We start from the raw sequence: 21790 nt of genomic DNA on the forward strand, positions 1-21790 counted from the left end.
GTCCCCCTCCTGTCAGAACCTGGCCCCCCCCGCCCCCCCCCACCGGCGCGGGGACTCTCCTCCTTGCGCTAACGGGCGGCCGGCCGCCTCCTTCTCCTCTCTCCTGGCCACCGCGGGGCTCTGCCCCTCCTCTGCCGCTCACGGCCAGGGCTTCGTCCTTCTCCATATGGGCAGAAACCGGTCCCTTCCTGCCCGCTGGTTGGTGGCCGTCCTTTCTCTCCGCCGACCGACGCTGTCCCTCGCTCTGCTGCCTGCCGGCGGCATCTCGGCATCCGCCTCGTCCTCCCCGCGGGCCTCCGCACGGCAGTCACTTGCCCGCCCACCGTAGGCAGCGCTGTCCCCGGGCACCGTCTCCGGGTCTCCGGGGCCCTCGCCCGGCGGGTCCCGCCCGCCCCCTCTCAGCCTGGCGTCTAACCCGCTCGGAACTCGGTGTTTCGGTTTTCCCTCGCGGCTGGGCGCCCGGCCCCGGCGCACCTCCGCGCCTCGCTCCTTCAAACACTATTGGTCCTCTCGGGCACCTGTTCTTCCGGGAACGCCCCTTCTCCTAGGAAACTGTTGCCCGACCCCGCCCAGCATCTCCGCGGCTCCCTGCGCGGGTCCGGCCCACTTGGGGCCAAGCGGTTCTCACCCTCACTCTCCACACGCCCGCCGGCGCCTCAGGTTTCCCCCGGTAGCCACCGGCCGCCCTTCCCGTGGGGCCCGGGCGCGGAGATCCTTTCCCTCGCCATTGCGCCGGTTCCCTCCCCTCCCTCTCCGCTGCTTCCTTGTCGCTCAGCCTCTCCTGTCTCCCCCTACTTTGGCAGGACAGTTGCTGTGTGACTTGGACAGTAGAGGAGCGCCTCCCAAGTTTTCATCCAACTGCCACCCCCAAAGCTTCCACCCTCCTCCCCTCAGAGAGGACGTTTGATGCCGGGCCCCTTGAGAGGCTCATTGACAAGCCTGCCCGCTCTGGGTCCCCCTGAGCAGAGCCTGCTGACCCAGTTGCCCACTTTGCGGCTTTGATGCCTAGCCATGTCTGCCTCATCCTCAGGCGGCTCCCCCAGGTACTGCCGGTGTGGGAGGCGCCTGCGCCGGAGGGCAGGGAAAGGTGGCCAGGGTTCCCCAGGGCAGGCTCGCCTGAGGCTTTCAGCTTCCTCATTCTGTTTGCTGAAAGTCGGGACCAAAACATTTAAAAATCATTTTTTAAGGGAATGGGGAACGAAATGCATACAGAATCCCAGCTCTGCCTCCCTCGCTCTTTTCCTCCCCAGATATCACAGCTTCCTGGCAGCAAACAGGGCCACTCTTACTGTCTTAATAGAGTACTAGGTTCAGAGCCTTTTTTTTTTTTTTTTTTCCTGGTGACGGAACCCTCCTATGTTGCCCAGGCTAGAGTGCAGTGGCGCGATCTCAGCTCACTGCAACCTCCACCTCCTGGGTTCAAGCAGTTCTCCTGCCTCAGCCTCCGAGTAGCTGGGATTACAGACGCGCAACACAAGGCTGGACTCATTTTTGTATTTTTAGTAGAGATGGGGTTTCACCATGTTGGCCAGGCTGGACTTGAACTCCTGACCTCTTGATCTACTTGCCTTGGCCTCTCAAAGTGCCGGGATTACAGGCGTGAGCTACTGCGCCCGGCTGGTTCAGAGCCTTTTTGAAGGGAGTCCAGGTGTAAATAACGTGTAAGGAAGTGGATGTGGCAATTAGCAAGATGGTGGAATCCAGGTGGTTTGACAGGAAACCCACTGAGAGATTGCCCAAAACTGTTGGCTTTACGTGAACAATGTTCTAAATAATTAGGGAAAAAAGCCTGTCTTCTCAGTTTTGGTATTCCTTGGCTAAAGGATCACTAGAGTTCAATATATATATATATATATATATATATATATATATATATATATATATATATATTTCTTTTTAAAATCAAGATGTTACATACATACAGCAAAATGCATACCAAAGTGCTCAAGTATTTTTTCCATGCATTTTGATGTTGCATTATTTTCCCCAATTATTTGTAGAGAGGGCAAGATGGGACCACTCCATCCCTGCTCCACCCTCCCCGCCACCCCCAGGTCACTCAGCCTGTGATCTCCCCCTAACTTTGGGGGCCAGTGCGGTGGCTCATGCCTGTGTAATTCCAGATATTTTAGAGCCTGACCAACATGGTGAAACCCCATCTCTACTAGAAATACAAAGCAATCCCAGCCTGACCAACATGGTAAAACCCCGTCTCTACTAGAAATAAAAAAATTTAGCTGGGAATAATGGCACGTGCCTTTTCTCAGTTACTCAGGAGGCTGAGTCAGGAGAATTGCTTGAACCCAGGAGGTGGAGGTTGCAGTGACCCAAGATTGGGCCACTGCACTCTATCCTGCACTCCATCTTGGGAAAAAGAAAATTGCAATGAGATGGATCAGGTGGTTATTCCAAGTCCCTTCCCATCCCGGAATTCTTGGATATACTGCTGACAGATTTTGGACCAAATTAAACTTTTGCGTTTTTTTTCTTCTGTCTTTGTAGATCTGGTTATGGGGCTGTACAGTATATGTGTAAGCAAGGTGAATTACACATGGCATTAGAAAAACCCCTGCTGCTTAAGAGCTTAAAGAATAGCAAGTGGAATATTTTGGAAAATACTTTTTTATTCTCTTAGGGGAATATTTGAGCCTTAATTTGTTGAGTGTGCATCATAGTGACTTCTTGTGCCTGAGCCTAATGCTCTTTGAAAATTTTCTTTTTTCTTTCTTGTTTTTGTTTTGAAATAGGGTCTACCTCTGCCACCTAGGGTGGAGTGCAGTGGCGCAGTCACAGCTCATTGCAGCCTCCACCTCCCAGGCTTAAGTGATTCTCCCACCTCAGTCTCCCTAGTAGCTGGGACTACAGACACACATCACCACACCCAGCTAATTTTTGTATTTTTTGTAGAGATGGGGTCTTGCCATGTTGCCCAGACTGGTCTCAAACAACTCCTGGGCTCATGCAGTCTGCCCACCTTGGCCTCCAAAAGTGTTGGGATTACAGGCGTGAGCCACGGCCACCGATGCTCTATTTATGTCATTCACTCACTGAGCCTTTCTCTAGGGCCATCTCTGCTCCAGGCATTGTCCTGGGTGCTTCTATCTTTGGCCAAACTAGCACCTTGTCTGCTGCTCATACGCTGCTTTTTGTCATCTGATAAGATGTCAGCTAGGCTTTTCAGCAAGGGTCACAATACATGTGATGTGACAATATGTTAAAAGTTCAACCTGCGCTGGGCGTGGTGGCTCACACCTGTAATCCCAGCGCTTTGGGAGGCTGAGGTGGGCAGATCCCAAAGTCAGGAGATCAAGACCATCCTGGCCGACATGGCGATCCCTGTCCCTACTAAAAATACAAAAATTAGCTGGGTGTGGTAGCGCGTGACTGTAATTCCAGCTGCCCTGGAGGCTGAGGCAGGAGAATCGCTTGAACTCAGGAGGTGAAGGTTGCAGTGAGCCGAGATTGCACCAGTGCTCTGCGACCTGGTGACAGAATGAGACTCTGTCTCCAAAAAAAAAAAAAAAAAAAGTGCAGCCTGCAAATGCCCATGACCCTATTTCCATCCCACTACTGGGCACACCATGCACATCTGGTGCTCATCTCAGGGGAGACAAGGAATTCTAGGCTGGTTCTCCTAGCCATGAACTTGTTAGCTACTATAGGCAGTGTGTAATTTCGTGAGATCTAAAATACAAGAGAGCCCTAGTTCTCTGCTTACAGTCTGGTTCTTGTGCCTGCATGCAGGTTTCCATCGTGCAGGAAGAACGGAGTAACAAGTCTCACACAGAAAAAGGTCTTGAGAACACCTTGTGGCGCACCAAGTGTAACCGTGACGGTAGGTGACGCGCTCATGTAGCAGCCCTTTTTGGTCACCCTGCTAAAAATGCTTCTGCACACCATTTGTAGGAGGTGCCTTACCCTGCTGGGCACCATCACGGCTCAGGTGCTCTGCCAGGTGCTGTGATACCTACCCTGCTGATTTTTAATTCTGATTATTTTTGCCTGTGGTAAGGCTGCCAGGTGTGAGGAAATTGTCTTAGGCTTAGCCCTCTAGTAAAATCCTAAAATTTTGACATTTTTTTCAAAAAGAAAGGAAAAGAAAACAAAAAAAAGTTTAAAGAATAGGGGGAAGGGCCAGGCGTGGTGGCTCACGCCTGTAATCCCAGTACTTTGGGAGGCTGAGGTAGGTGGATCATGAGGTCAGGAGATCAAGACCAGCCTGGCCAACATGGTAAAACCCCGTCTCTACTAAAAATACAAAAATTAGCTGGGCATGGTGGCAGGTGCCTGTAATCTCAGCTACGCAGGAGGCTGAGGCGGTAGAATCACTCGAACCAGGGAGCTGGAGGTTACAGTGAGTTGATTGCGCCACTGCGCTCCAGCCTGGTGACAGAGCGAGACTCCATCTCAAAAAGAAAACAAAGGAAAATAAAAAGAGAAAATTTAAAGAATGCGGGGAAGGTTTAAAGCTTGTGGTGGTTGAGGGGTTTGTAGCTGTGGTTCTGCCCTGCTCATGTTTTCTTTAGGATCAAGACAACCTTCTCATCCTTGGCATTTCCTCCAGCTTTCTGTTTTCATGGTCTTTGATCTGCCTGCTGTCTGATTTATTCTGCACCCTGAGCATTTTGTGTGTTTCCCACGCCAATCTGCATGCCCAGATGAGATCACTGTGTAGAAGGATCCGCCTGCTTTCCACTGTGTTTCACTAAATCCAAGGAGGAGCTGTGCATTCCAGCAGGTTTATAGGAGATCCAGCCCTGAGGACCCTGGGGCCTGTGTCTGGGCTCTGTTCTAGAACTGGTGGGTCTTGCAGACCCTCTCTTGATTAGACCAGAATCTTCTGCTGCTGGGATCTCTACAGGATCCTGCTGAATGACACTCCCACCTTGCTCCCTGCCTGCATGTCAGTAGTTGGTAGCTGTCCTGCTCGCTTGGTGGCTAGGCTTTTTGGTGGCCCCCAGAGGCTGTGAGCTCTGTTTTTATGCCCAGTTTACTCATCCACAGATCAACCATTTTTGTGTTGTCCTCCCCCACCTGCCAGAAGCCAACCATGAAGGACCGCTCTTCAACTCCCCCCTTACATGTTCACGTGGATGAGAACACCCCTGTCCACGTCCACATAAAAAAACTCCCGAAACCATCATCGACCAGCAGCCAGGTAGGAGCATGCCAGTGGGGCAAGGTAGCATCTGTCGATCTCAGTGATCCTGCTAAGCCCTGCCTCCTTGTACTCTGATCTCAAAGGTTTGGGAGACAAACACACTCTTTTGGAGGCCGGTTTCCTGGTTAGAAGGTAGGCAGGCCTGTCATCCAGGAGCAGCTGCAGTCCCTAGTCAGAAGAGGCATCCTGCCAGTCGGAGATGGATGCCACCAGAGTGGCGCCGTGGCCAGCTGGGTGTGGAAGTGACCCTGGGTTTGTCCCTTTCCACAGAAATCTCACAAGCGAGGAATGAAAGGGGACACTGTGAATGTGCGGCGGAGTGTCCGGGTGAAAACCAAGGTACCTTGGATGCCCCCTGGAAAATCATCTGCCCGGCATGTGGGATGCAAGTGGGAGGTAATGTAAAGTGTGGGATGCAAGGGGAGGCTCACCCTTGCCCAGGCTTTTCTTCTCAGACTGCTCAGATCCTAGCAGGCCTCAACCTCGGTCAGATGTAGCTACTGGAATGTCCTAACAGACCTCGTTTACTGAGGGCCTTGCTAAACCTGAAACTATGAATTTTCTTGAGTTCTTATGACACTGCTATGTGAGAGGTCCTGTTGTCCCAATGCAGAGATGAGGAATCAGGGCTCAGAAAGAAGTGATTTTTCTGCAGTCACAGAGAAGGTAGCAGAGCTGGAGTTAAGACTTATTCTAGAGGCTGTACTCTTAGCCTCTCTGCTTTGCTTGTGAGGAGCCATATCACATGTAGTTTCTTTTCTTTCTTCTCTCTTTTTTTTTTCCGAAACGAAGCCTTGCTCTGTCTGCCAGGCTGGAGTGAAAGTGGTGTAATCTCAGCTCACTGCAACCTTCACCTCCCGGGTTCAAGCAATTCTCCTGCCTCAGCCTCCTGAGTAGCTGGGATTATAGGCACGTGCCACCACACCCAGCTAATTTTTGTATTTTTAGTAGAGATGGGGTTTTACCATGTTGGCCAGGCTGGTCTTGAACTGACCTCAAGTGATCTGCCTGCCTCAGCCTCCCAAAATGCTGGGATTGTACGCATGAGCCTCTGCTCCCAGCCTACTTTTCTTATAGTTTATTACATTAGAAATCTTTCATACCAGCAGTGAAAAGAAAAAAATTAGAAATCAAAAACAAAAATAACTCCCTGAAGTTTATAGTCATACTTCATAGTTTTGACTCCCTGACTTACCAGTTTTTCCCTTAGAGACAAAGGGAGTATGGGGCCTTCTTGGATTAAATGGAAACTGCTCTGACTAGTACAAGAAGTTACGAGGATTGAAATTAAAAAGCTGCCATGGCCGGCCACAGTGGCTCACACTTGTAATCCTGGCACTTCGGGAGCCTGAGACGGGTGGATTGCCTGAACTCAGGAGTTTGAGACGAGCCTAAGCCACAACGGTGAAACTCCATCTCTACTAAAATACAAAAAATTATCTGGGCAAGCTTTGCACAGTGGCCAATGAAGTTTATCCAAGGTGCGATTATTGCTAATTGAAAACTCTTCCCCATACCCTGCCATGATGACTTGAAATATAGTCGGCATTAGCAATTTTTGACAGTCTCTACAGAGACTGAATTAAAAAAAAAAAATTATCTGGGCATGGTGTTGTGTGCTTGTAGTCCTAGCTACTCAGGAAGCTGAGGCAGAATTACTTGAACCTGGAAGGTGCAGGTTGCAGTGAGCCGAGATTGTGCCACTGCACCCCAGCCTGGGTGACAGAGTGAGACCACACCTCCAAAAAAAGAAAAATGCTGCCTTACATTTTTTACTATATATGCTTCACTAATAATCAGTGAAATGTAAATTAAAAGCCGAAGTATATATTTTTAAAACAAAAACAATGAGCCATCATTTTTCTTGAATGGAAAAATGTTTAAAAAATTACAACTATCTGATACCAATAAGCATAAGGGGTATCAGTGAATCTTTAAAAACATTTTTTTTGCCAGGCGCGGTGGCTCACTCCTATAATCCCAGCACTTTGGGAGGCTGAAGCAGGTGGGTCACGAGGTCAAGAGATCGAGACCATCCCGGTCAATGAGGTGAAACCCTGTCTCTATTAAAAATACAAAAAAAATTAGCTGGGCATGGTGGTGCACTCCTCTAGTCCCAGCTACTCAGGAGGCTGAGGCAGGAGAATTGCTTGAACCCAGAAGGCGGAGGTTGCGGTGAGCTGAGATCGTGCCATTGTACTCCAGTCTGGGTAACAACAGCGAAACTCCGTCTCAAAAAAAAAAACAACAAAACAAACATTTTTTTTTTTAAATAGAGACAGGGTTTCATCATATTGGCCAGGCTGGTCTCGAACTCCTGACCTTGTGATCTGCCTGCCTCAGCCTCTCAAAGTGCTAGGATTATAGGCGTGAGCCCCTCTGCCCAGCCTAAACCATTTTTTATAGTACTGTGAACCTGATTCAACTGTTCTGGAGTCAGTTTGGCAGCATTTGTCTAAACATTGATTCTGTAGTTTTTCATCTAGGAATTTGTCCTAAAAACATAACAGAAGAGAACGGATTTTTTATAGATTTTTTGCTATAGCATTGTTTGTAATAGAAAAATTGAAAGCAACCTAAATGTCTATCAGATAAATATTGGTTAAATTATGATACATCTGGCTGGGTATGGTGGGTTCACACCTGTAATCCTAGCACTTTTCTCGATCAGCCTGGGCAACATATATCTTTACAAAAAATGAAAAATTAGTTGGGTGTGGTGGCATGTGCTTATAGTTCTAGCTACTCAGAAGGCTGAGGTGGGAGGATCGCTTGAGCTGGGGAGGTTAAGGCTGCAGTGAGCCATGATTATGCCACAGCCTGGGTGACATAGTGAGACCTTGTCTCAAACAAAACAACAGAGAAATATTATGATACATCCATACAATGGAATACCATGCAGCCATGCAAAGATTGTGGTAGAGGCTGGTTGTGGTGGCTCATACCTGTGATCCTAACACTTTGGGAGGCTGAGGCAGGAGGATCACTTGAGCCCAGGAGTACAAGATCAGCCTGGGCAACATGACGAGACCTTACCTCTACAAAAAATAAAAAATTAGCTGGGTGTGGTAGCACATACTTGGAGTCCTAGTTATTTGGCAGGGGGAGGTTGAGACTTCAGTAAGCTGTGATTGTGCCACTGTACTACAGCCTGGGTGACAGAACAAGACCCTGTCTCAAAAACAAGAAGATTGAGACAGATATTTATGCATGGTAAGGAAGCATGGAGATGCACAACATATAGCATTCGACCAGCCCTATTTGTGCAGAAAAGGGGCGTCTGTGTACATGTATAAACACATGTATGTATAGAACATTTTCTGGTAGAATATGCAAGTAGTGGTAAGCAGTGATTGCCTCTGAGGTATGGCCAGTTTTAATGCTTTATTTTTATTTATTCATTTTTTGAGATGGAATCTCATTCTGTCACCCAGGCTGGAGTATAGTGGTGCGATCTTGGCTCACTGCAACCTCCACCTCCTGGGTACAAGCAATTCTTCTGTCTCAGCTTCCTGAGTAGCTGGGACTACAGGTATGTGCTACCACATCTGGCTAGTTTTTGTATTTTTAGTGGAGACAGGGTTTTACCATGTTTGCCAGACTGGTCTTGAACTCGTGACCTCAAGTGATCTGCTCACCTTGGCCTCCCAAAGTGCTGGGATTATAAGCGTGAGCCACCATGCCTGGCCTCCTTGGTAGTTTTCAAAGTACACACCACAGAGATGCTGCTATGAAAATGTTTCCTGTTGACATGGGTTGCTAGGGGTAATAATCCCCTCTGGAAAGCATAATGCCACTTCCAGTCTCACGGTCAAATCCTAGAGGTGGAAGGTCCCAAGTTCTCTCAGCAGCTGAAACAGTAGCTGTCTTTGCTTTGATTCTTAGGACTGCCCCTTTCCACTTGCCAGTGGCTTTCTGTGACCCTGAGAGGCCCTAACTCAACCTTGTCCATTATGGACAGAAGGAGAACAGCCCCCGGAGGTAGAAGTTTGGGGAGGATATGGAAATGAAGACCAAAAGCTGCTAAATGCATGTTCTTGATTGATAAAACTCCTGGAATATAAGATTATTTTTGGGAGAAAGAAGGTCTAGGTTTTTTCTTGCCTCTATTATTAAAAATGATCTATTTTTATTTAGGGAAATTTGAAAATACAGAAAAATAATCAACTACTCAATTTGGGTTGCTATTAAGTCTTTAAAACTTCTTGTTGAAAAGTACAGCATCAGGAGCAATGTCTCACTCCTGTAATCCCAGAACTTTGGGAGGCTAAGGTGGGCAGATCACCTGAGGTCAGGAGTTCAAGACCAGCCTAGCCAACATGGCAAAACCTTGTCTCTAGTAAAAATAGAAATATTAGTGGCTGCTCTACTAATCCCAGCTACATGGGAGGCTGAGGCCAGAGAATTACCTTAACCCATGAGGTAGAGATTGCATGGAGCCAAGATCATGTCCCTGCACTGCAGCCTGGGCAACAAATCGAGACTCCATCTCAAAAAAAAAAAGAAAAACCCAAAGAAAACAAAAAGAGGATGTGCCAGGCATGGTGCTTCATGCTTGTAATCCTAGCACTTTGGTAGGCCAAGGCGGGCGGATCACCTGAGCTCAAGAGTTGGAGACCAGTTTGGACAGTGTCTCCAACATATTTCTGGTCTACCTCTACCAGAAATAGAAAAAATTAGCCATGCTTGGTGGTGTGCACCTGTGGTCCCAGCTGCTTGGGATGATGATGTGGATCACTTGAGCCTGGGAAATGGAGGTTGCAGTGAACCAAAATTGTGCCACTGCACTCCAGCCTGCTTGACAGAGGGAGACCCTGTCTCAAAAAGGAAAAATGCGGGGATATACAGGCATCAGAAGTGTATTGCTCCTTGATTGCCGCATCACCCAGCATCCTGGAAGCTGTTCCTGGCTTTTTTCTATATCACTGCCTCCCTATCACAGGGAGTAACTAATCACACTTTCACACACACACACACACACATATATATTATAATTTTAAAATATATATAGTCATGTATCAGTTAACAATGGGGATATATTCTGAGAAATGTGTTGTTAGGCAGTTTCATCATTCTGCAAACATCATAGAGTGTACTTATACAAACCTAGATTGGTAGAGCCTGCTACATTACACACCTGGGCTATATGGTATAGCCTATTGCTCCTAGGCTACAAACCTCTACATGATTCAGCATGATGCCACACTGAATACTGCAGGCAATTGTAACACAATGCTAAGTATTTGCATATTGAACCATAGCTAAATAAAGAAAAGGTACGGTAAAAATACGGTGTTTTGGGACCATTGTCATATATGCAGTCCATTGTTGGCTGAAATGTTAAGTGGCACATGACTATACATTTTCCTGTTTTTGTCCTTTTAAGTATTAAAAGTAGCTTCTTTTCTTATAAAAGCAATATATATAGCTGGGTATGGTGGCTCACACCTGAAATCACAACACTTTGGCAGGCCAAGGTGGGTAGATCACCTGAGGTCAGGAGTTCGAGACCAGCCTGGCCAACATGGTGAAACCCAACCTCTACTAGAAATACAAAAATTATCCAGGTGTGGTAGCGGGCGCCTATAATCCCAGCTACATGGGAGGCTGAGGCTGGAGAATAGTTGAACCCAGGAGGCGGAGGTTGCAGTGAACCAAGATTGTACCATTGCACTCCAGCCTGGTTGACAAGAACAAAACTCTGTCTCAAAAAAAAATAGATGGCCAGGTGTGGTGGCTCACCCTTGTAATCCCAGCACTTTGAGAGGCTAAGGCAGATGGTTCACTTGAGGTCAGGAGTTTGAGAACAGCTTGGCCAATACAGTAAAACCCTGTCTCTACTAAAAATAAAACATCTGGGCATGGTGGTGGGCACCTGTAATCCCAGATAATGAGGAGGGCGAGGCAGCAGAATCACTTGAACCTGGGAGGCAGAGATCACATCACTGCACTCCAGCCTAGGCAATAGAGTGAGACCCTGTCTCAAAAAAAAAAAATGCAAGGTGTTTACAGCTTTGCACGAAGTTTTCTGAAGCACACATGTATTTTAAAATATTTTCTATATTGCTGTCTTTACAAAAGTATTTTCCAGGTATTGTACCATATGCATTTATAATATTTTTCTACGTCATCAAAATAACAATGATTACTCCTAAGAGCATTTCTTAATATCATACAATATCTGGTCTTTTCTCAGATTTAGTCACTTGTTTGTAAAATATCTTTTCAGCAGATTTATCTTCCTTTGTAATTAATCCACTATTGTATTCATATTCATTTAAAAGACTTTTGACATATTTCTGTCCTAGGTATAAAAAAATGTATTGCCCTAAACTTTTGCCAACTTTGGGTATTAATATTTTTGCTGATTTGTTATATTCTTTCTTTATTAATGTTGTTATTTTTAGAGATAGGATTTTGCTGTGTCACCCAGGCTGGCATGCGGTGATGTTATCATAGCTCACTGAAGCCTTGCACTCCTGGACTCAAGGAATCCCCTGTCTCAGCCTTCTGAGTAGTTGGGAACACAGGCATGCGCCACCACACCCACCTGATTTTTTTTGAGACAGAGTTTTGTTGTTGTCTAGGCTGGAGTACAATGGCGAGATCTTGGCTCACTGCAACCTCCACCTCCCGGGTTCAAGCAATTCTCCAGCCTCAGCCCCCTAAGTAGTTGGGATTATAGGCATGCACCACCATGCCTGGCTAATTTTATATTTTTAGTAGAGATGGGGTTTCACCATGTTGGTCAGGCTGGTCTCGAACTCCTGACCTCGAGGGTCATCCACCCGCTTCGGCCTCCCAAAGTGCTGGGATTGCAGGTGTGGGCCACTGTGCCTGGCCCCAGCTAATTTTTGTTACTTTTGTAGAGACAAGTTCTCACTATGTTACTCAGGCTCATTTTTACTTCCCATCCTCAAGCAATCCTCCCACCTCAGCCCCTCAAAATACTGGGTTTTCAGGGTATCCAGCCTAGTTCTTTATTTTAAACTTAACACTGTAACCCAAGCTTTCAATTTTGATGTTAGGAATTCTCCAAAGTCATCATTTAAATATGGATAGGTAATGTTCCATCATGAAGTTTCAGAGTATGCAGAGTATGGTTCTTCCTGGGGTCCCTGAGTTAGCTGTTAACAGCTTTTCCTGTCTAATAGTAAATAAGCTTCCAGTGGTAGAACTCATGGTCAAGGATCTGCCTTCTAAGTTCATGTGTTTCTCCCTCCCCTACATTAGAATCCACCTCATTGCCTGGAGATCACACCACCATCTTCAGAAAAGCTGGTCTCAGTGATGCGGTTAAGTGACCTCTCTACAGAAGATGATGACTCAGGTCACTGTAAAATGAATCATTATGATAAGAAGATTGACAGTCTAATGAATGCAGTTGGTTGTCTGAAGTCTGAGGTGAGAGAGGTATGGGGCTGGTGGGACAGCTAGTACCCTGAGGATGTGCAGGACCACCCAGGTAGATTTCCTGCCTGATCCCTTAACATGCCTCTGCAGGCCTTCTGCCCTCCTCTTCAGGGTTGCCCAGGGCTTCAGGTGCCTGCCTGGGGAGGGAGCTGCGGCAGCATGAGATCTCATCCCACCAAGGGATGCTCTCTATTGAGTATGCTGCTGTCCTGGTGCTCTATGTGGGTAGTCTGATTTGACTTTACAATAGCATGTGAAGCTGGTGGTGTTAATGTCCTCATTATAAAGATGAAATACCTGGGAAACTTTATACAAAGTTTAACACAAAGCCCCAAAGAGGCCAAGGAAGTTTGTCCTCAGTTTCTGTGCTGTCTCTTGGGGTGGGATGTGGTAATGGAACTGGAAATAGAAGCTAGAAGTCCAAGGCCCCCAACTAGGAAGTTGGCATATTTGTCATTAAAATCCAGGCTTTTGGCTGGGTGTGGTGGCTCATGTCTGTAATCCCAGCACTTTGGGAGGCCGAAGCAGGCGGATCACAAGGTCAGGAGTTCAGGACCAGCCTGGCCAATATGGTGAAACCCCATCTCTATGAAAAATACAAAAAATAGTTGGGTGTGGTGGCGGCGCTTGTAGTCCCAGGTACTCAGAAGGCTGAGCCAGAAGAATCGCTTGAACCTAGGAGACAAGGTTACAGTGAGCTAAGATCACGAGACTGCACTCCAGCCCGGGGGACAGAGCAACACTCTGCCTCAAAATAAATAAACAGGCCGGGCGCGGTGGCTCAAGCCTTTAATTCCAGATACTTGGGAGGCTGAGGCAGGAGGACTGCTTTAGCCACAGAGATGGAGATTATAGTAAGCCAAGATCACGCCACTGCACTCCAGTTTGGATGACAGAGCAAAATAAACAAACTTTTATTTTTTGAGATGGAGTCTCGAACTGTTGCCTGAGCTGGAGTACAGTGGCACAATCTTGGCTCACTACAACCTCCACCTGCCGAGTTCAAGTGATTTTCCTGCCTTAGCCTCCCAAGTAGCTGAGGACACAAGCGTATGCCACCATATCCGGCTAATTTTTGTATTTTTAGTAGAGACAGAGTTTCACCATGTTGGCTAGGCTGGTCTCGAACTCCTGACCTTAAGTGATCCACCTGCCTTGGCCTCCCAAATCCTGGGATTACAGGGATGAGCCACCATGCCTGGCTGGGGCCCTTAGTTTGGTCCAAAGCGTTGGGCCTAGCAATGAAGCATAGAGGAGGGACTCTTCAGTGGCTCCTGCCTGCGTACCCTTGTGCAGGTCAAGATGCAGAAGGGTGAGCGCCAGATGGCCAAAAGGTTCCTGGAGGAGCGGAAGGAAGAGCTGGAGGAGGTGGCCCATGAACTGGCTGAGACTGAGCACGAGAACACAGTGCTAAGGCACAACATCGAGCGCATGAAGGAGGAGAAGGATTTCACCATGTAAGTGCCCGCCCTGCCCCTGCTGATTTATTCCTCACTGCCAGGCTGCCCTGAACCCTGGGCAGTAATGGAAAGCATAGAGGAGGTGGGCACAGGCACTGTGCCTGTGTCCTGGAGCCTGTTCAATAGTCACACAGTTAATTACAGTTATTACTGATTGTGCTTATGATTTGTACTGTGAGGGGAAGGGAGGACCCAATGGGGTAGGTAATAGGGAACTCTTTCTGGAACAAGTGACATTTAAGAGGCATCCTGCAGGATCGTTATGTGTTCATCAGGTGGGTGCTGGGGAAGAAAGCATGCTGCTCAGTGGGAACATCTTGTGGGAAGGCCCCAGGGTGGGAAAGTGTTTGTAGCTGAGAAATGGAAAGCAGGCCAGAGTGGGTGAGCAGAGGACAAGGGGGCCACACAGGTTGGCAGGGGGCCAGTTCTCAACAGCTACTTTGACCTTTGCACTGAGGGCATTTTGGAAGCCATGGAAAGGATTTCTTTTATTTAATTAATTTATTTGGCCAGGCGAGGTGGCTCATGCCTGTAATCCCAGCATTTTGGGAAGCCGAGGCAGGTGAATTACGAGGTCAGGAGTTTGAGACCAGCCTGGCCAACATGGTGAAACCCTGTCTCTACTAAAAATACAAAAAATGAGCGGGGTATGGTGGCGGGCGCCTATAATCCTAACTACCTGGGAGGCTGAGGCAGTACAGGAGAATTGCTTGAACCCTGGAGGCGGAGGTTGCAGTGAGCCGAGATTGTGCCACTGCACTGCAGCCCAGGCGACAGTGCGAGACTCCATATAAAAAAAAAATTGTTTATTTTGAGACAGAGTCTCACACTGTCATCCATGCTGGAGTGCAGTGGCATGATCTTGGCTCGCTGCAATCTCTGCCTCCTTGGCTAAAGTGATCCTCCTGCCTTAGCCTCCCAAGTAGCTGGAATTACAGGTGCTCACCACCATGCCTGGCTAACTTTTGTATTTTTAGTAGAGATGGGGTTTCACTTGTTGGCCAGGCTGCTCTCAAATGCCTGATCTAAAGTGGTCTACCTGCCTCAGCCTCCCAGTGCTGGAATTACAGGTAGTAGCCACTGTACCTGGCCTAGAGCCATAGAAAGGTTTTAAAAACCTTGACTCCAGCATAGAGAAGAGATATAAGGGCTCAAAAGTATATCTGAAGATGGTGGGTAGGAGGGTGTGGCGTTGGGGGGGGTGTGCAAAGATGACAATGGTGTGTGTTTGAGAGAAACAGAGCCACAGGTAGCTAATGTCTCTTGGTGTGGAGGCCATGGTCTGGTGCCCAGGCAAATGTAATTCTGGCCTTGGTCCTTTCAGAAGGCCACCCAGACCAGAAGGGCTGTCCCTGCCCCTTTCCCCACTTTTTCCTAACCAGAGGTGGCCTCCTAGGGCATTGTGAGGCAAGCTTGGACCTCTGGACATGCGGAGGTTGGGAGGACTCACAGAGCCCTGTCTTTCTGGCCCCAGACTTCAGAAGAAACACCTACAGCAGGAGAAGGAGTGCCTCATGTCCAAGCTGGTAGAGGCTGAAATGGATGGGGCTGCAGCTGCCAAGCAGGTCATGGCCTTGAAGGATACTATCGGGAAGCTGAAAACGGTAGGTGGCAGGTGGGAGGACCCCAGTCATGGAACTGGCCCAGGAAGGGGGCAGATGCAGGCTGTGGTGGGGTCTTGTCTCACAGCTGCAGGCTGTGGCGGGGCCTTTCTCCTTGTCTGTAAAAAGAAAATAAGATTGGTGCCTGACCTGAGAGGGCCTTAGAGAGATTTAATGCATTCAGGCTGGGCGCAGTGGCTCACGCCTGTAATCCCAGCCCTTTGGGAGGCCAAGGCAGACGGATCATGAGGTCGAGAGATTGAGACCATCCTGGCCAACATGGTGAAACCCCATCTGTACTAAAAATAATAGAAAAAATTAGCTGGGCATGGTGACATGCGCCTGTAGTCCCAGCTACTCGGGGGAAAAATTAGCTGAGGCAGGAGAATTGCTTGAACAGAGGCACAGGTTGCAGTGAGCCAGTCTTTATGCAGTCATCAGGCAGTCTTTATGACATCTTCAGGCTGGGGGAGGGCATGTTTAACTCCTAGGCCCCCACCTACCACTCTCAGTTCCCAATCCTTGACCTTAAAGATGACCTCTCATCACCGCCTTTGAGGAGACCTCATCATGGGTCACCTGGGATCACAGTGAGTCAAGGCATGTGGTTGATTCCTGCAAGTATCAGCCACTAGGTCTTGTTATCCTCCTTTGTTCCCTTCAGGAAGTCTGCCCTGACTATATTTGCCAACACTCTCCCACCCCTTTCCCCACCTTTGCTCACAGCAGGCTTAGCTCCTACTTGTCCCTCTAGGTCCACTGCCTCCAGGAATCCTGCCCTTGATCACCTTGGCATTATATATAGCCTTGCTCTCCTTGTCTGGGCTTTCTGACACCGGCCCTCTTGAGTGCCCATGGGGCCTGCTTCTTCCCTCTTCCCCCACATCTGTAAGACTGCCGGCTTGTCTTCCAGGAGAAACAAATGACCTGCACGGACATCAACACCCTGACGAGGCAGAAGGAACTTCTCCTGCAGAAGCTGAGCACATTTGAAGAGACCAACCGCACCCTCCGAGACCTCCTGAGGGAACAGCACTGCAAAGAGGTGAGCTCAGGGCCCAGCTCTTTCCTCTAGCCTCGAATGCCTGTCCTCTCTGAGCCTTTCTCCTTGTCTGTAAAAGAAAATAAGATTGGTGCCTGACCTGAGAGAGATTTAATGCATTCAGGCTGGGCGCAGTGGCTCATGCCTGTAATCCCAGCCCTTTGGGAGGCCAAGGCAGATGGATCACGAGGTCAAGAGATTGAAACCATCCTGGCCAACATGGTGAAACCCCATCTCTACTAAAAAAAAAATAGAAAAAATTAGCTGGGCATGGTGGTGCGCGCCTGTAGTCCCAGCTACTCGGGAGGCTGAGGCAGGCGAATTGCTTGAACCCGGGAGGCAGAGGTTGCAGTGAGCCGAGATCACACCACTGCACTCCAGCCTGGCACTTGGCGACAGAGCAAGACTCTGTCTCAAAAAAAAAAAAAAAAAGAGAGAGAGATTTAATGAAATCGTTCACATGAAGTGCTCAGCACCCAGTAGTTGAGTACCATCTTAGGGGGTGTTGAATCTGAGCTGGTCAGCACAGGAAGGACCTTGAAAAAGTCAGTGGGTTCAACTGTATTCCTCAAGAGAAAATAATAAAAAACAAAAAGAAGTCACTGGGGAGTCAGGGGAGGGGTTCAGCCCAGGGCAAGAAAAAGAGAGTTTCAGACTATAGTGTTTTGTTCTATAGGAGAATGATTAATGGCTAGCAGACACGAATCGTGTGGTCTCACTTTGTTTTTGTTTCTTTTTTTGAGATGGAGTCTCACTCTGTAGCTCAGGCTGGAGTGTAGTGGCACCATCTTGGCTTACTGCAACCTGCCTCCCAGGTTCAAGTGATTCTCCTGCCTCAGCCTCCCAAGTAGCTGGGATTACAGGTGCCTGCCACACCCTGCTAAATTTTGTATTTTTAGTAGACAGGGTTTCACCATATCGACTAGGCTGTTCTCAAACTCCTGATCTTGTGATCCACCTGCCTCGGCCTCCCAAAGTGCTGGGATTACCGGTGTGAGCCACTGCACCCCAGCTTTGTTTTTTCTTTCTTTTTTTATTTTTTTTTGAGTTAGAGTCTTGCTCTGTTACCCAGGCTGTAGTGCAGCTGCATGATCTTGGCTCACTGCAATCTACGCCTTCCTGGATCAAGTGATTCTTCTGCCTCAGCCTCCTGAGTAGGGGGGACTACAGGCACATTCCACCACATATGGCTAATTTTGCATTTTTAGTAGAGTCGGGGTTTCACCAGGTCATATGAAATACGACCTGGTCATATTTCATCAGACCAGGCTGATGTTTTCTTAAAATATATTCTCTGAGGCTGGGTATGGTGAGGTCAGGAGTTGAAGAACAGCCTGGCCAAACTCCGTGTCTACTAAAAATACAAAAATAAGGTTTGTAATCCCAGCACTTTGGGAAGCTGAGGTGGGTAGATCATGAGATCAGGAGTTCAAGACCAGCCTAGCCAATATGGTAAAACCCCACCTCTACTAAAAACATACAAAACTTAGCCAGTTGTGGTGGCATGCACCTGTAATCCCAGCTACTCAGGAGGCTGAGGCAGCTACTCGGGAGGCTGAGGTAGAATTGCTTAAACTTGGGAGTTGGAGGTTGCAGTGAGCCTGCACTTCAGCCTGGGTGACAGACCAATACTCTGTCTTGAAAAAAAAAAAATTAGCCGGATGTGGTGGTGGATGCCTATAATCCCAGCTACTTGGGAGGCTGAGGCAAGAGAATCGCTTGAACCTGGGAGGCAGAAGTTACAATGAGCTGAGATCGTGCTACTGTACTCCAGCCTGGCCTGGGCGACAGAAAGAGACTCCATCTCAAAAAAAAAAAAAAAAAAAAAAACTTCTGCTGGGCGTGGTGGCTCAAGCCTGTAATCCCAGCACTTTGGGAGGCCGAGGCGGGTGGATCACGAGGTCAAGAGATTGAGGCCATCCTGGTCAACATGGTGAAACCCCGTCTCTACTAAAAATACAAAAAATTAGCTGGGCATGGTGGCGTGTGCCTCTAATCCCAGCTACTCAGGAGGCTGAGGCAGGAGAATTGCCTGAACCCAGGAGGCGGAGGTTGTGGTGAGCCAAGATTGCACCATTGCACTCCAGCCTAGGTAAGAAGAGCGAAACTCCGTCTCAAAAAAAAAGTTCTCTGAAACATTAGATGTTAGCAAATATGGTCGATCCTCTGTATCTGTGGGTTCCACATTCATAGATTCAGTCAACCTTGGATTGAAGATATTTGAAAAATAAATTACATATTTATCGATTTTCTTGATATTATTCCCTAAATCACATAACAACTATTTACATAGCGTTTACCTTGTATGAGGTATTCTAAATAATCTAGAGATGATTTAAAGTATATGGGAGGAGGTGCCATTTTATATCTTTGGATTTTGGTATCCACAGAAGGTCTTGGAACCAATCCTCCATGAATGTGAAGGGATGACTGTATTTTTTTTTTTTTTGAGATGGAGTTTCGCTGTTGTTATCCAGACTGGAGTGCAATGGCATGATCTCGGCTCACCGCAACCTCTGCCTCCTGGGTTCAATTCTCCTGCCTCAGCCTCCCGAGTAGCTGGGACTACAGGCACGCACCACCATGCTCAGCTAATTTTTGTATTTTTAGTAAAGACGGGGTTTCACCTTGTTGACCAGGATGGTCTCCATCTCTTGACTTCGTGATCCACCCACCTCGGCCTCCCAAAGTGCTGGAATTATAGGCGTGAATCACCGTGCCCAGCGACTGTATTTTCTTTGATAGTCAAATAAAAATTAATGGTGTGCAACATGTTTTGACAGATGTGCACAATGTGGAATGGCTAAGTCAAGCTAATTGCCTCACATACTAAGATATTTGTGGTGAAAACACTTAAGGTTTTCTTTTAGCAATTTTCAAGTATGCAGTTAGTAACTATAGTCACCATGTTGAACAATTTCTCCTTGTCTAAATGAAATCTTATGGCCTTTAACCAGTATTTCCCCAATGTCCCCCAAAAATTTCATCTCTGAAAACCAGCATTTTCTGCTTCTGTGAGTTTGACAACTATTTTTTTTTTTTTTTTTTTTTTGAGACAGAGTCTTGCTGTGTCACCAGGATGGAGTACAGTGGCACAATCTCAACTTACTGCAGCCTCTGCCTCCCGGGTTTGAGCGATTCTCCTCCCTCAGCCTCCCAAGTAGCTGGGACAACAGGCACCCACCACCATGCCCAGCTAATTTTTGTATTTTTAGTAGAGATGGGTTTCACCATGTTGGTCAGGCTGGTCTTGAACTCCTGACCTTGTGATCTACCCTCTTTGGTCTCCCAAAGTGCTGGGATTACAGGCATGAGCCTCCATGCCTGACCTTTTTTTTTTTTTTTTTTTTTTTGAGACAGTCTTGCTCTGTCACCAGGCTGAAGTGCAGTGATGTGATCTTGGCTTACTGCAGCCTCTGCCTCCCGGGTTTGAGCAGTTCTCCTCCCTGAGCCTCCCAAGTAGCTGGAAGTACAGGCATGTGCCACCATGCCCAGCCAATTTTTGTATTTTTAGTAGAGACAGGCCAGGGTGGTCTTGATCTCTTGACCTCATGATTTGCCCGCCTTGGCCTCCCAAAGTGCTGGGATTATAGCCATGTGTCACTGTACCCAGCCAAGTTCAACTTCTTTATGTTCCACATATAAGTGAGGTCATGTGGTCTTTATGTAATCCCAGTACTTTGGGAGGCCCAGACAGGCAGATCACAAGGTCAGGAGTTTGTGATCAGCCTGACCAACATGGTAAAACCTCATCTGTACTAAAAATAAAAAATGTAGCCAGGCATGGTGGCACATGCCTGTAATCCTAGCTACTCAGGTGAGGCAGGACCATCTCTTGAACCCGGGAGGCAGAGGTTGCAGTGAGCTGAGATCGTGCCACTGCACTCCAGCCTGGATGACAGAGTGATACTCTGTCTCAAAAACAACAACAACAACAACAAAATGTGATGGGCGCCTGTAATCCCAGCTACTCAAGAGGCTGAGACAGGAGAATCGCTTGAACCCAGTAGGTGGAGGTTGCAGTGAGCCTAGATCACACCACTGTACTTCTGCCTGGGTGACAAAGCAAGACTGTCTCAAAAAAAAAAAAAAAAAATTATATATATATAAAATAAGGCCAAGTATGGTGATTCATGCCTGTAATCCCAGCACTCTGGGAGGTGGGAGAATTGCTTGAGGCCAGGAGTTTGACACTCCAGAACATTTTAAATTTAGCCAAATGTGGTGGCAGATACCTATCATCCTAACTACTTGGGGGGTTGAGGTGGGAGGATTGCTTGAGCCCAGGTCAAGGCTACAGTGAGCTGTGATTGTGGCACTCACTCAAGCTGATTGACAGGGTTAGACTGTCTCAAAAAAATTTTTTATATGTGTAAAATAAGTAATATAAAGTGGTATACTCACTGCCCACCTTTTAAAATAAGTGTCTACATAGTTGAATACCTTTTGTGTATTATTTTGCAATAACCTTGTCTCCCTTCCCTCAGAGGGAACCTTTATTTATTTATTTATTTTGATGCAGAGTCTTGCTCTGTCATCCAGGCTGAAGTGGCACAATCTCAGCTCACTGTAACCTCTACCTCCCAAGTTAAAACGATTCTCCTGCCTCAGCTTCCCAAGTAGCGGGGATTACAGGCATGCATCACCATGCCTGGCTAATTTTTTGTATTTTTAGTAGAGATAGGGTTTTTCTATGTTAGCCAGGCTGGTCTTGAACTCCTGACCTCAAGTGATCCGCTCAACTCGACTTTTGAAAGTGTTGCCTGGATGACAGAGCCAGACACTGTCTCAAAAAATTTAAAAAGCTGGGTGCGGTGGCTCATTCCTATAATTCTAGCACTTTGGGAGGCCGAGGTGGGCAGATTGCCTGAGCTCAGGAGTTTAATACCAGCCTGGGCTAGCTGCATGGTAAAACCCCCCATCTCTACTAAAATACAAAAAATTAGCTGGCATGGGTGGTGCACGCCTGTAGTCCCAGCTACTCGGGAGGCTGAGGCGGGAGAATCACCTGAATCCGGGGGGCAGAGGTTGCAGTGAGCTGAGATCATGCCACCGTACTCCAGCCTGGGTGACAAAGCGAGACTCCGTCTCACAAAAAGAAAAAAGCCTCTTG

The 21790-nt window shown here is 47.6% G+C and overlaps 1 protein-coding gene and 1 pseudogene across 49 annotated transcripts in view; both read left to right on the forward strand.

The window, feature by feature from the left end:
• Positions 1 to 21790, forward strand: part of ODF2 (outer dense fiber of sperm tails 2) — a 46062-nt gene that overhangs the window by 841 nt on the left and 23431 nt on the right. For 2 of the 49 annotated variants that reach the window (XM_078328806.1, XM_054244343.2), the window contains exons 2-8: positions 3745 to 3835; positions 5005 to 5158; positions 5432 to 5557; positions 12395 to 12574; positions 13871 to 14031; positions 15509 to 15638; positions 16549 to 16680. In XM_078328806.1, the coding sequence (XP_078184932.1) occupies positions 5051 to 5158; positions 5432 to 5557; positions 12395 to 12574; positions 13871 to 14031; positions 15509 to 15638; positions 16549 to 16680 (837 nt within the window). In that variant the 5' untranslated portion in view covers positions 3745 to 3835; positions 5005 to 5050. Of the gene's footprint in view, positions 1 to 49; positions 671 to 803; positions 1044 to 3744; positions 3836 to 5004; positions 5159 to 5431; positions 5558 to 12394; positions 12575 to 13870; positions 14032 to 15508; positions 15639 to 16548; positions 16681 to 21790 lie in introns of those variants that run through there. The other 47 variants (XM_078328819.1, XM_078328811.1, XM_078328850.1 and 44 more) reach the window with 39 other exon arrangements.
• On the forward strand, positions 6609 to 6738 carry LOC118147962 (U4 spliceosomal RNA; annotated as a pseudogene).

Source organism: Callithrix jacchus, chromosome 1, assembly GCF_049354715.1.
Source record: "Callithrix jacchus isolate 240 chromosome 1, calJac240_pri, whole genome shotgun sequence".
Lineage (NCBI taxonomy): Eukaryota > Metazoa > Chordata > Mammalia > Primates > Cebidae > Callithrix > Callithrix jacchus.